Genomic DNA, 12,288 nt, shown 5'->3' with positions numbered 1-12,288 from the left:
AATGAGCACAGGCAGCGCAGCAGCTGTGGAATGTAGCCAGCCACCATCTTGCTGAACCCTCCCTTATTCATATTTGATACTACTTGTTCCTTAAGCTAATGCAATAGCTAAGGCCTTGAGGAGACTGTGATGTCTCTCTAGTCACTTGAAATGCTGCCCGTCTGGAAGGATGCTCACACAGCCGCTTTCTGAACCAATATCAAGTTAGAATGTAGAGTGGCAGAGGCAGGGGCAAATTGTTTACCAGAACTGATCACTGCCTGCTGGGTGGGGGGTGGGTGGGTTAAAAGACCTCAGCCATCTTCAGTGTTCCTTGGAATGGAATATACAAATGGAGTGATCTCCTTAGGGCTGAAAATACCTTTTTTGGGGTACAGATCCTGAGAAATGGGAGGTCTGCAATTAATATCTAACACACTTCATGTACTGCCAGATACATGGTCTTATATTATCTCCTGCATGGTCTTATATTATCTCCTTCCTCTATCTCCTGCATCTGATTTATATTTTATTTTACCTCTTCTCTGCAAACTTGTTATTCTGGAATAATTCATTTGCCCCATGCGAAGGGAAACAAAAAGGAAACATCATCCTGATGGATAGCTATTTTGTCATTGAGGAGATAATATTCTCGTACCATTTATACAATACTGAAACACTACAACTGTGCAACAAACAGAAAACTTTCACAAGCATAAAAGAGGGCAATAGAGACAGTCAACTCCATCCTCACACAGCCAACACAATGACAGTCACAGAATTAATGCAAGAATTTTTTTTGTCCTGCTGCTAAACAAAGTGGCCTAATTTAAACGGCCTTCAGTCCCAGCTGGCTTTAAGCACGACTACTAAGAGGCTGAAAAGAATCCCAGAAATTTATTACCAGATGTCAGAGCTCAAACATCCATTCATTCCTTAAATCTAAGCAAGGAGGGACTGCAAGATAAGCCTATCTTTTCTCATCCAGAAATTTTTCTCAAATTAAAAACCTGTCTTAATGTAAGTAAGGATGTGGACAGAACGGAGCGGGTGCAGAGGAGAGTGACGAGGATGATCAGGGGCCTGGAGACCAAGCCCTATGAGAAAAGGCTGAGGGACTTGGGAATGTTTAGTCTGGAGAAGAAGAGGTTGGGGGGGGGGGACATGCTTGCTCTCTTTAAGTATTTGAAGGGCTGTCACTTAGAGGAGGGCAGGGAGCTGTCCCTGTTGGCAACAGAGGATAGGACTCACCATAATGGGTTCAAATTGCAAGCTGAAAGGTCCTGGCTGGATATTAGGAATTTTTTTTTTTTTACAGTAAGAGTTGTTCGACAGTGGAATCAGCTACCTGGGGAGGTGGTGAGCTCCCCCTCACTGGCAGTCTTTAATCAGAGGCTGGACAAACACTTGTCAGGGATGCTCTAGGCTGATCCTGCATTAAGCAGGGAGTTGGACTAGACGGCCTGTATGGCCCCTTCCAACTCTTTGATTCTATGATAAGTATTGGATTCGATAAGCTCAGTGAACTCTATCGGAAGTTAACACCTTGGCAATGCACCTGACGGTCTGCTGGGGGGGGGGGGAGGAGCCTCTGAAATGCTTCCAAGGACGACAGCTTGTGGGCTGAAATGTTGGGCTGAATAACCAAGCCGTAACAGAAGACAAGTATATAGTAACAGCTGGGGGGGTGGGGAGAGAGACGGTACTGGAAGTATGTAAGGAGATTTTCTTTGAACAGAAGGTGAAACCGGACACACGCCCACACCCAATTATGTATAATTGAAAGAAGGGAGATGCTAACTGGCTTCACAACAACACCTGTGAGTGAACTCTGAAAGCCACACTGCAGGACAGTGGCAGGACGTTCTCGCTGTAGAGAGACAGGGAAGATCAACCACACAGCTATACGTGTGTGTAAAACATTAACCAGAAGTTCACTTATGCTAAGGAACGACAAGTGCTTCCCCCCCCCTCTGATTCAACCTTCAAGGACAATTGGCATTTAAAACGCTGTCTAGTCATTCACCCATTGAGGGAAGGGGGGAAGAGGCCCTATGAATAAGACGGAGCTTTAGTTACCACCAGTCAGGATAAACGCACAGGCAGCTAGGCACTGCTACATGGTTCCTATAGCTACAGGTATGGTTTGCCCTAAGGCAGTGATGGCGAACCTTTTAGAGACCGAGTGTCCAAACTGCAAGCCAACACCCACTTATTTATTGCAAAGTGCCAACATGGCAATTTTATCTGAATACTGAGGTTTTAGTTTAGAAAAAAATAATCATACATTAACATCCCCACTTCATCCCATGCGGAGTCGCTCTGCACACGTGCCATAGGTTCGCCACCACTGCCCTAAGGTAAGTACAAAACCATGAACACATGAAGCTGCCTTATACTGAATCAGAGCCTTGGTCCATCAAAGTCAGTATGGTCTACTCAGACTGGCAGCGGCTCTCCAGGGTCTCAGGCAGGGGTCTTTCACATTACCTACTTGCCTAGTCTAACTGGAGATGCCGGGGATTGAACCTGGGACCTTCTGCATGCCAAGCAGATGCTCTGCCACTGAGCCACAGTCCCCCCCCCCATGCTGATAGCAAAGTGCAATTTCATAAACGAGGACTGTTGCCAAAGATCAGGCATCCTAGCAAGGATCAAAAGAGTTCCTGCAGGCACACAAGGGCCAGCACATGCATACCAGGCTCTCTCATTTCCCTCTCCCCAACATTAGCTCCTTGTGAGGTAATGAAGCATCCCAGGGTTCCAGTGGCTGCTTGTTGTGCAGTACAGAGAAGAAGAGGAGAAGAAGAGGAGGAGGAAGAAGAATTGGTTTTTATGTCGACTTTCTCTACCACTTAAGGGAGAATCAAACTGGCTTACAACCACCTTCCCTTCCCCTACCCACAACAGACACCCTGTGAGGTAGGTGCGGCTGAGAGAGCTCTAAGAGAGCTGTGACTTGCCCAAGGTCACCCAGCAGGCTTCATGTGTAGGAGTGGGGAAACCAACCCGGTTCACCAGATTAGCCTCCGCAGCTCTTGTGGAGGAGTGGGGAATCAAACCCGGTTCTCCAGATTAGAGTCCACCACTCTTAACCACTACACCACTCTGGATGTCCAGTGGGGGGGGGAGGGTTGAAGCTCCTGCTGAAACCCAATACAGGTTCAAAATGGGTTGTGTGTTACACTATAGCATTGTTGTAACTTAGCTAGCTTTGCAGGGACTAATATGCCTTCAAATGCCACAAAGAGAAGTCTTTGCCTCAGCATCCTTACCACACTGCCTCTCAGAACCAAATCCGCACTACACAATAGATTTGCCCACACACAGTGCTTTCCCAGAGGCTTAATAATCCAGACTGCCGAGCAAGACAGACGTCCTGGGTCAGCCTGTAAGACAGCGTGCTACTCTAGGCTGCAAACGTTGCACAGCTCCCAATGCAAAATATTCGTTGCCAACATGAGTGGCTTTTTGGACTGAGCTCAACTGACTCTTGAAATAAAAACTCACAGCAGATTTATGCTACAAACTAAGTGAGGTATGCAGCGCTCTGTAAATGTTCGAAGGTCAATCCCTACATTTATCGATCAGTCACAATGAATGCTGTGCTAAAAAAGATTTGCTGCGAAACACAAGTTGATACAGGGAGTTTGTTCGCACACACAGACTAAACCCTGCCAGCACCATGTACAAAATTGTTTACCCGACGATCTTAGAACTTTGGACTCTTTAGGGAAGTTTGAACCCATGCATTTTATTAAAAACTGTTTATTCTGATCAGAGCAATTTGAAATCACACCACTTAATCACGGCCCATCAGTTGCATTAAGGACTACTCCAAATAACACACCCCGTTATTTTGAAGCGCAAGCTGTTTCATTCCTATGCATCCTTTGAAATTTCCTTCTCAGCTGAAAACACTTACTTAAGAGGGTAAAATGGCAAGTGACAGCTTGGGAGCACGCCACCCCAGACATCTCTCGGTTAACATAAAATATTGACGTCTTGAGGCTCGTTTTACACACTGTGAGTTTAGTAAATGCTTATATCCTAACGGGGGGAGGTGGAGAAGCACAGGTACTTTCCTACTGGCAGGTTGCAACAATAATAAATAATGAGAAATACTATAATAGGGACAAGATTAATTTATAGTTTAATATAAAATGGGGGGAAACACCCCCCTACAAAGCTAAAAGCTGATATACTTAAAAAAAAACAAGAAAAAAAGAAAAGCTACACTTCAGGGTAGGCCCAAGAGCAAAAGGCAACGATCTACGCTGCCCCACTTGGCTTTGGTTCCATGTTTTTGTTTCATCATGCAGAGGTGATGGATTCTATAAAGAAGCCTCAAAGTACACTAGCAGCAACCTCTACTGGACACAGAGGGGAGTGTCTTCTGGATGCTAGTTGATGCAAGGCTACAGGTCCTCAGGCCGACAGCAACTCTGACCTTAGGACTCTTCCCAACAGGTGAGGGATGGATGGTAGAAAACAGATTTTTTTAAAAAACCTATGGCACTTGCATAATTTATAATACTTCAGGCAATGGTCTCATAAATAAGAGTTATAAAAACTTTCACATGCTAAGCAATTAAAGATGCCCTTCAGATGCCGTTCAGCACTCCTGTGGGGACAGCCACTGACGTTTGTCAGTTTGTGATCAAGTTAAGTTTGGTCAATTTCATCTAGGATTTTACTGCTGCCTCAAAGAAGGAAAAAAAACTATCAAAAAAAGTTCTACAGAGGCTACTGATTCGTTCCTAAAACAATTAAGCATACAGATAAGATTGTCTACGTTTCCGCCACTTCTAAAAAAAGAAAGAAAGAAAAGAAAAAGACCGTGTTCGTATTTTTACAATATCATCGGTAAATAATAAAAAGTGCAATTATGGACCAGATGGGCTGATTTGGTCACTTATCAATTCCATTCATTCTTTTCTTTTCGCAGCTATCTGCTCATCAGCTGTTCACCCCCTGCTCAGGAGACGCAAGAATGAAAACCGTAAGGCTTAGAGCAATGAAGATGAAGGAGAGCAGAACCATATCAAGGATCAGAGCTAAAATTTCAATCCACAGGTGTCACACGCTCCCTTCATAATCCATGAAAGTGCTAGTTTCCCTTCCCCCTCTTTTACAAAAAATGGCAAACTTTTGTTTACAAAAAAAATATCTATAAAATATAAATTCTACCATCTGTACGGTTGAGTTTCTTTTTTTCACAAGGCCAAAGCGGAAACTGAGGATGGATTCCCTTTGCGTACAAGAGAAAGTCTGTATGCAAGGAAACAGTAGGACAGCTGCAGTCTCCTCAGCGTTCGTATTTAGGTCAAAGTTGGCTCATTTTAGGGGTGTACAAACACCAGGCAGACAGCGATCTACTGACACAATGTACCCCAAATAAACCGGTAACTTCCAAGGCCAAAATATGTTATAAAAGCTAGTCTGATGTACTACATTCTCAGTCAACAGCAGTTTCGTTTTGTCGTTGAAGGCTGTCTTCTAAGTTTGAAGCCCTTACCGCTAGTTTGGGGGTTGGTGTCTGTTGACGGGATTCTGCGACCTGCAAAGAATCAAAGCAACAAATGTGAAGAAGAAGGTTTTTATATGCTGACTTTCACTACCACTTAAGGAAAAATCAAACCGGCTTACAATCACCTTCCCCTCCCCACAACAGATACCCTGCGAGTTAGGTGGGGCTGAGAGCTCGAAGAGAACTGTGACTAGCCTAAGGTCACCCAGCTGGCTTCGTGTGTAGGAGTGGGGAAACAAATTTAGTTCACCAGATTAGCCTCCACCGCTCATGTGGAGGAATGGGGAATCAAACCTGGTTCTCCAGATTGGACTCCACCGCTCTAAACTACTGCTCTTAACCACTAACAGTGCATTCCTAAGGAGAGTTACTCCAGTCTAAGCCCATTCATTTCAATGGACTTAGACTGGAGTAACTCTCCTTAGGAATGAACTGTAACAACCACTATTCCACGTTTCTCACCTTTTAGCCTAGCGAGCACAGCTCATCACCATTTGAAAGGCCATTACTGTCAGGAGGCCCTGACCTGGATTGCCCAGGTTTGCCAAATCTCATCAGATCTCAGAAGCTAAGCAGGGTCATCCCTACTTAGTGCTTGGATGGGAGACCACCAAGGAAGTCCAGGGTTGCTATGCAGAGGCAGGCAATGGCACACCACCTCTGCTTGTCTCTTGCCTTGAAAAGCCCATGAGGTGGGAACTTCATGGGGTTGCCATGAGTCAGCTGCAAATTGATGGCATACAATTGTTATTATGGTTGGGAGGGGGAGAAAAGCAGCAGTCTCCTTCCTGTACCTCCAGATAGCACTCACACGCTAACTTCTTTGTGCGCTGGAGAGAACCACAAAATTCATAATTTTGCTGAAAGTGCATAAATTTTGAGGAGGGCATTTTTATGCACAGAACTGCAGTAAAATGGGACAGCTCAGGAAGTTGCTTTTACAAGGGAGAGGACTGTAATAATCCAGCCAGCGTGGTTTAATAGTTAAGAGCGGTGGTTTGGAGTGGTGGACTCTGATCTGGAGAACCAGGTTTGATTCCCCACTCCTCCACATGAGTGGTGGACGCTAACCTGGTGAGCTGGATTTATTTCCCCACTCCTACACATGAAGCCAGCTGGGTGACCTTGGGCTAGTCATACTCTCTCAGCCCCACTACCTCACAGGGTGTCTGTTGTGGGGAGGCAAAGGGAAGGTGATTGTAAGCCGGTTTGATTCTTCCTTAAGTGGTAGAGAAAGTCAGCATATAAAAACCAACTCTAACAACAACAACAACAACAAGCCATCAAGTTGTAACAAACGTATGGCCCCTCATGGGACTTTCAAGGCAAGAGAAGAGCAGAGGTGGTTTGCCATTGCCTTCCTCTGCATAGCAACCTCTGATCTTCCTTGGGGGCCTCCTATCCAAGTAATGTCCTTGGATGACCCTGCTTAGACCTCTCATGAACTCTGGCTAGTCTGGGCTATTTAGGCTGCTGAAATAACATTGTAGAATATTGAAAAGTTCATTGTATGCACCATCTTTGTGTACTGCAGGGGTCCCCAACGTGGTACCTGTGGGCGCAATGGTGTCCACCGAAACCTTTCCCGGTGCTTACCAAGTGTTTTTAGAAAGTGGGCAGAGCCAGGTGGGGTTTTTCTCCAGCAAGGCTTCTGATGGACTGTGCAGTTTTAAAAATGTTGCTTTGGCAGCAGCTGCTACAACATAAAGATCTTCACTGTGTGACTGAAGCCCTTTTGTGCCTGCACCCATGACACTGTGTCAGAATTCCAAATGTGCCCACAGGCTCAAAAATGTTGGGGAACTCTGGTCAACTGCCTTGATTTTCCATTTGTAACCTACTTTCTGCATTATAGCATGTCATGCCTTGGACGGTTTTTATTTGCACTGCCTCCCAGTTCCGTAATCCTAGTCTTGCCACATCATTTATTAGAGATCGACTCTCAGCTCAGTCATAAATTTCACTGAGCCTTGCTGAGATTAACCCTATTTTACAGGACATGAATCCATGGGACAATCACCCTTCCCAACAGCGCTTACTCTCGGTACCATCTTGATCCTCCTCAGCCACCATCACTGGCCTTTTTCATCACTCTGGGATGGTCAGCCGGCGGGTGGGGGGGGGCAGGAGGGAAAGACCATCCATGGAGATCAGATGACAGTTAAATGAAATCCGTCCACGCATCATATCTTGGGATGCTTCCAATTTGAAAGCTTTTTGTCTAAGCGGTTATGTATATCTTGCAGGACTGTAAGGATATTTGGCTTTTACCATCTCGAGACGAATCCGCTATCATGCCTTTGTTCATGCGAATTTCTACATGCTCAGAATTTCTCCACTCTTCGCCCTTTCATGACATCTAACTAAAATCTGGTTCTTTTTTTTAATTTTTAATTTTTATTGTGGTATGCAAGATTACAGAATATATCAAAATATGCAAAATATACAAAAAACCTAAATACCACAAAAAAGAAAAGAGAAATATAAAACAATACAGAAATACAAAAAGAAACCGACTTCCAGCTCTCCTCATACAGAACAGAATATTAAATATATACACTTTAATTCTATCTATCTTTACTTTATTTACTATTTGACTATTTTCACCTTAATCTGCAATTTAATAAATTTAAGCTAAAACCTAAGGTCATTTTTCTGTCTCTAAAGTACTGATTTATATAGACCATACCTTCCAATCAATGTTAAAGTCGGAAACCCAGCTATCTTCTATATATTTACTTAACTTAGCTACCTTGGCCAATTCCATAACTTTCTGATACCATTCATGCAATGTGGGTACTTCTTCTGTTCTCCATTTTTTTCTCCCATGTGATTCTTGCCACTGTTGTTAAGTATCTAAAGATATCTCCCAACTATTTTTCTAATGTCCTAAGATACCCAGTAAATATATTTTCAGTTTAAGTGGGATTTTTGCTTCAATAATTTTAGAGATTTCCTCATGAATAACTTTCCAATTTTTTTCCACTTTATTACAGCTCCACCATTGATGGTAAAAGGTTCCCACTTCACTTTGACATTTCCAACATTTTTCTTTCAATTACAATGAATTACAACAGGTGCACTCCATTGCTGCTTTTTTTTTTTTTTTTTTAAAGGAGAGCGGTTTAGGGACTAACGCAAGCTTGCAGATCTTGTACGAATGACCCAAGAGAAATTATACTGCAATGTCAAGCCTATCAAAATGATGACACGAATGAAACTGGGGCATAAGGATAGAAAAGGAAGCAATCTAAGCTAAGACAGCAACAAAGTTCCTTTTTGGTGTCTTTAAACTCGAGGAAAGAAAAGGAAAGGGGGCAACACACATCGCATTGGCTTACGAGTACACAGTACTTACTAATTTCTATAAAGAGTTCGTTTATGTTTATTGCATTTTTTGCACTGGTCTCGACAAATATCGCCTGGATGGAATCTGCATAGTCTTTAGCATCTTTTTCCATGACTTCTCTAGGAAGGAGAAAGAGAACAAATCACAAACAAAGTATGAGGGTTTATATCAGTTTTAGAACAGAAGAGGTAGGCAGGGTTAAATGCAGTAGTAAAAAGTGCTTTCAGCCAGTAATCTAAACCTGCTTATGTCGCCACAGCATCTGGAACATATGCAAAATGGAGAAGATTGTGAGTCACTTCAGAGAAGAACAATTTTTTTTATATCCTGCTTTCCTCAACACTGTGTGTGTGTGTGCGTGTGTGTGTTAAGTGCCATCAAGTCGCTTCCCACTCATGGCAACCCTATGAATAAACGTCCTCCAAATGTCTCGACAGTAAAGAGTCTCAAAGAAGAAGAAGAGTTTGTTTTTGTATGCCGGCTTTCTCTACCACTTAAGGAAGAATCAAACCGGCTTACAATCACCTTCCCTCCCCCTCCCCATAACAGATACCCTGTGAGGTAGTTGAGGCTGAGAGAGCTGTGACGAGCCCAAGGTCACCCAGCTGGCTTCATGTGGAGGAGTGAAGAAACAAATCCAGTTCACCAGATTAGCCTCCACCACGCATGTGAAGGAGTGGGGAATCAAACCCGGCTCTCCAGATCAGAGTCCACTGCTCCAAACCTCCGCTCTTAACCACTACATCATGCTGGCTTACAGTCGCCTTCCCTCACACACAACAGGCACCCAGTGAGGTAGGTGGGGCTGAGAGAGTTCTGAGAGAACTGTGACTAGGCCAAGGTCACCCAGCAGGCTTCATGTGGAGGAGTGGGGAATCAATCCCAGTTCACCAAATTAGACTCCGCTGCTCTTAACCTCTACACCATGCTGGCTCTCCACTGGGGATAAAGGTGGGGTATGAATGTACTGAATGGCAATAGCAGTCCTGTCAATGCTCTCTCTATACGTGTGAAACAGCATGAGGTCATGCAACAGGAGTGGAGTTATGTAACACAGACGGTGTCCCAACTTAAGAAGTGCAATCTTTCGGCTCTCTCCTGAAGGGTTATTACTGATCAGGCCATAAGATACTCTTACCCAGCATACTGCTCTCTGTAACACGGCAGCATTCCAAGGAGAGTTACTAATATATGAGTCGAATGAGATTGCACAAAGTTGGGCTCCTCTGATCAGCCACTTTCTGGCAAAAGTCCTTTCACATCAGGAGTCCAAGGCAGTAATTACTGCAATAAGGGCGGGAAGGGATTCCAGCAACACTGACCAAATATAAATGCTGGGTTGGATCCAACAGATCAATTCCAAAAACAGTAACACTTCTCTCTGGCACAAGGAGCTACTGACAGAGGAGATTCTACTCTAGCATCAGTGGAAAGCTCCTTGCGCCAGAGGAAAACGCAACTGTTGGTGAAATATATCCATAGGATCTAAGCCATTAAATGTACAAGGACTGGTACTGAATCCATAAGGCGGATCAAAAATATAATTAATAAATTCAAACAGTATCTTCCAATAGTAGGGCTGGCTTCCTTTCCAGGTGACAAGTAGGGGTGTATACATTCGTACAGCTTGGGAGGGGCTCTGGCTCAGTTTGTAGAGCATCTACTTGGCATGCAGAAGGTCCCAGGTTCAATCCCCAGCATCTCCAGTTAAAGGGACTAGGCAAGGAGGTGATGGGAAAGACCCCTGCCTGAGACCCTGGAGAACCGCTGCTGGTCTGAGTAGGCAATACTAACTTTGATGGACCAAGGGTCTGATTCAGTATAAGGCAGCTTCATGTGTTCATCACATGCCCGCACAAAGCTGCCTTATACTGAATCTGACCATTGGTCCATCAAAGTCAGACCAGCAGTGGCTTTCCAGGGTGTGAGGTAGAGACCGTTCACATCACCTACTCCCTGGTCCTTTGAATGGGAGATGCCAAGGATTGAACCTGGGACCTTCTGCATGCCAAGCAGATGCTCTCCCACTGAGCCACAACCCCTCCCAATCTGAATACCTTTCTACCCAATACCACTTCTCTTTGTGACTGCTCACATGCTATGGTTTCTAAAGAATAAAAAAACCTTAATCATCAAAAGGTATGGGATCTCATTAGAAAAAGTTGAGAAATACTGCAGCTACACAAGTTACTTCACAGATAAGCTTTCTTGTAACAGCTGGTAACAAGCAGATAGTCAAAGGCAACTGTACTCTTGTATCTGTCTCATAACTATCTCCTCCAACCTAGATGGTCATCATCATCATAAGAGTTGGTTTTTATAAGCCGACTTTCTCTACCACTTAAGGAAGAATCAAACCGGCTTACAATTCCCTTCCCCTCCCCACAACAGACACCCTGTGAGGAAGGTGGGGCTGAGAGAGCTCTAAGAGAACTGTGACTAGCCCAAGGTCACCCGGCAGGTTGCACGTGGAGGAGTGGGGAATCCAACCTGGTTAACCAGATTAGCATCTGCCTCTCATGTGGAGGAGAGGGGAATCAAACCTGGTTCTCCAGATCAGAATCCACCGCTCTCAAACCACCGCTCTTAACCACTACACCATGCTGGGTCCCATAATTTGATGCTTATGTAGTCACTCTACGATGCAGAAGCCCTGGGGGCTGTTTTTACTTATACAGTATGCCCTGCTCCTAACCGTACCCAATAAGAGTATTACATATATTGGAAGCCAACTGCACTAGATGTTAAAAAAAGCCCAACTCAAATAAGGCACTTAGAATCATAGAATCACAGAGTTGGAAGGGACCACCAGGGTCATCTAGTCCAACCCCCTGCACAATGCAGGAAATTCACAACTACCTGCCCCCCACACACACACTCAGTGACCCCTACTCCATGCCCAGAAGATGGCCAAGATGCCCTCCCTGTCATGCCCTCCCTGCCTAATGTCATAGAATCAGCATTGCTGACAGATGGCCATCTAGCCTCTGCTTAAAAACCTCCAGGGAAAAAGAGCTTACCACCTCCCGAGGAAGCCTGTTCCACTGAGGAACCACTCTAAGTTGATTAAGTAGTCTAGTCTAGCTGTCTAGAGTGGACCAGTCTACCAAGCAGCCCACCCTACCACGTAGTCTACACCAGCCCAGCACCTCCTACCAGTCCAGCCTCCCAATGAGTCAGTCTAGTTCACCTTAACTACCAAGAGTGATTGGACTGGAGGCTAGTTTTCCAAAAACTATAGCTGAGCAGCACTTCCTGAATTTACCTGGCATCATTAAGATCACACTTATTTCCAGCAATAGCTACAACGATATTGGGAGGTCCATGCTGCCGAAGTTCTTTCACCCAGTTCTTCAATGTAGAAAACGTCTCCTGAAATGGAGGGGACATAAGTTAGCAACACACAAATGTATCGTGGACGCAAGAGTTT

The 12,288-nt window shown here is 44.5% G+C and overlaps 1 protein-coding gene across 1 annotated transcript in view; it reads right to left on the bottom strand.

Annotated features, from left to right (window-relative positions):
• Nucleotides 1-5,405: 5,405 nt before the first annotated feature.
• The window catches only part of RAB22A (RAB22A, member RAS oncogene family), a 28,630-nt gene continuing 21,747 nt past the window's right edge, over nucleotides 5,406-12,288 (bottom strand). Inside the window, exons 5-7 of the mRNA XM_056844555.1 lie at nucleotides 12,124-12,230; nucleotides 8,868-8,977; nucleotides 5,406-5,539 (exon numbers count right to left, since the gene is read on the bottom strand). Coding sequence (XP_056700533.1) covers nucleotides 5,442-5,539; nucleotides 8,868-8,977; nucleotides 12,124-12,230 — 315 coding nt within the window. The 3' untranslated portion in view covers nucleotides 5,406-5,441. The remainder of the gene's footprint in view (nucleotides 5,540-8,867; nucleotides 8,978-12,123; nucleotides 12,231-12,288) is intronic.

The sequence above is a fragment of the Euleptes europaea genome, chromosome 2 (genome assembly GCF_029931775.1).
Source record: "Euleptes europaea isolate rEulEur1 chromosome 2, rEulEur1.hap1, whole genome shotgun sequence".
Taxonomy (NCBI): Eukaryota; Metazoa; Chordata; class Lepidosauria; order Squamata; family Sphaerodactylidae; genus Euleptes; species Euleptes europaea.
The sequence above is the reverse complement of the archived record's forward strand: the minus strand, read 5'-3'. Positions and strand labels throughout refer to the sequence as shown.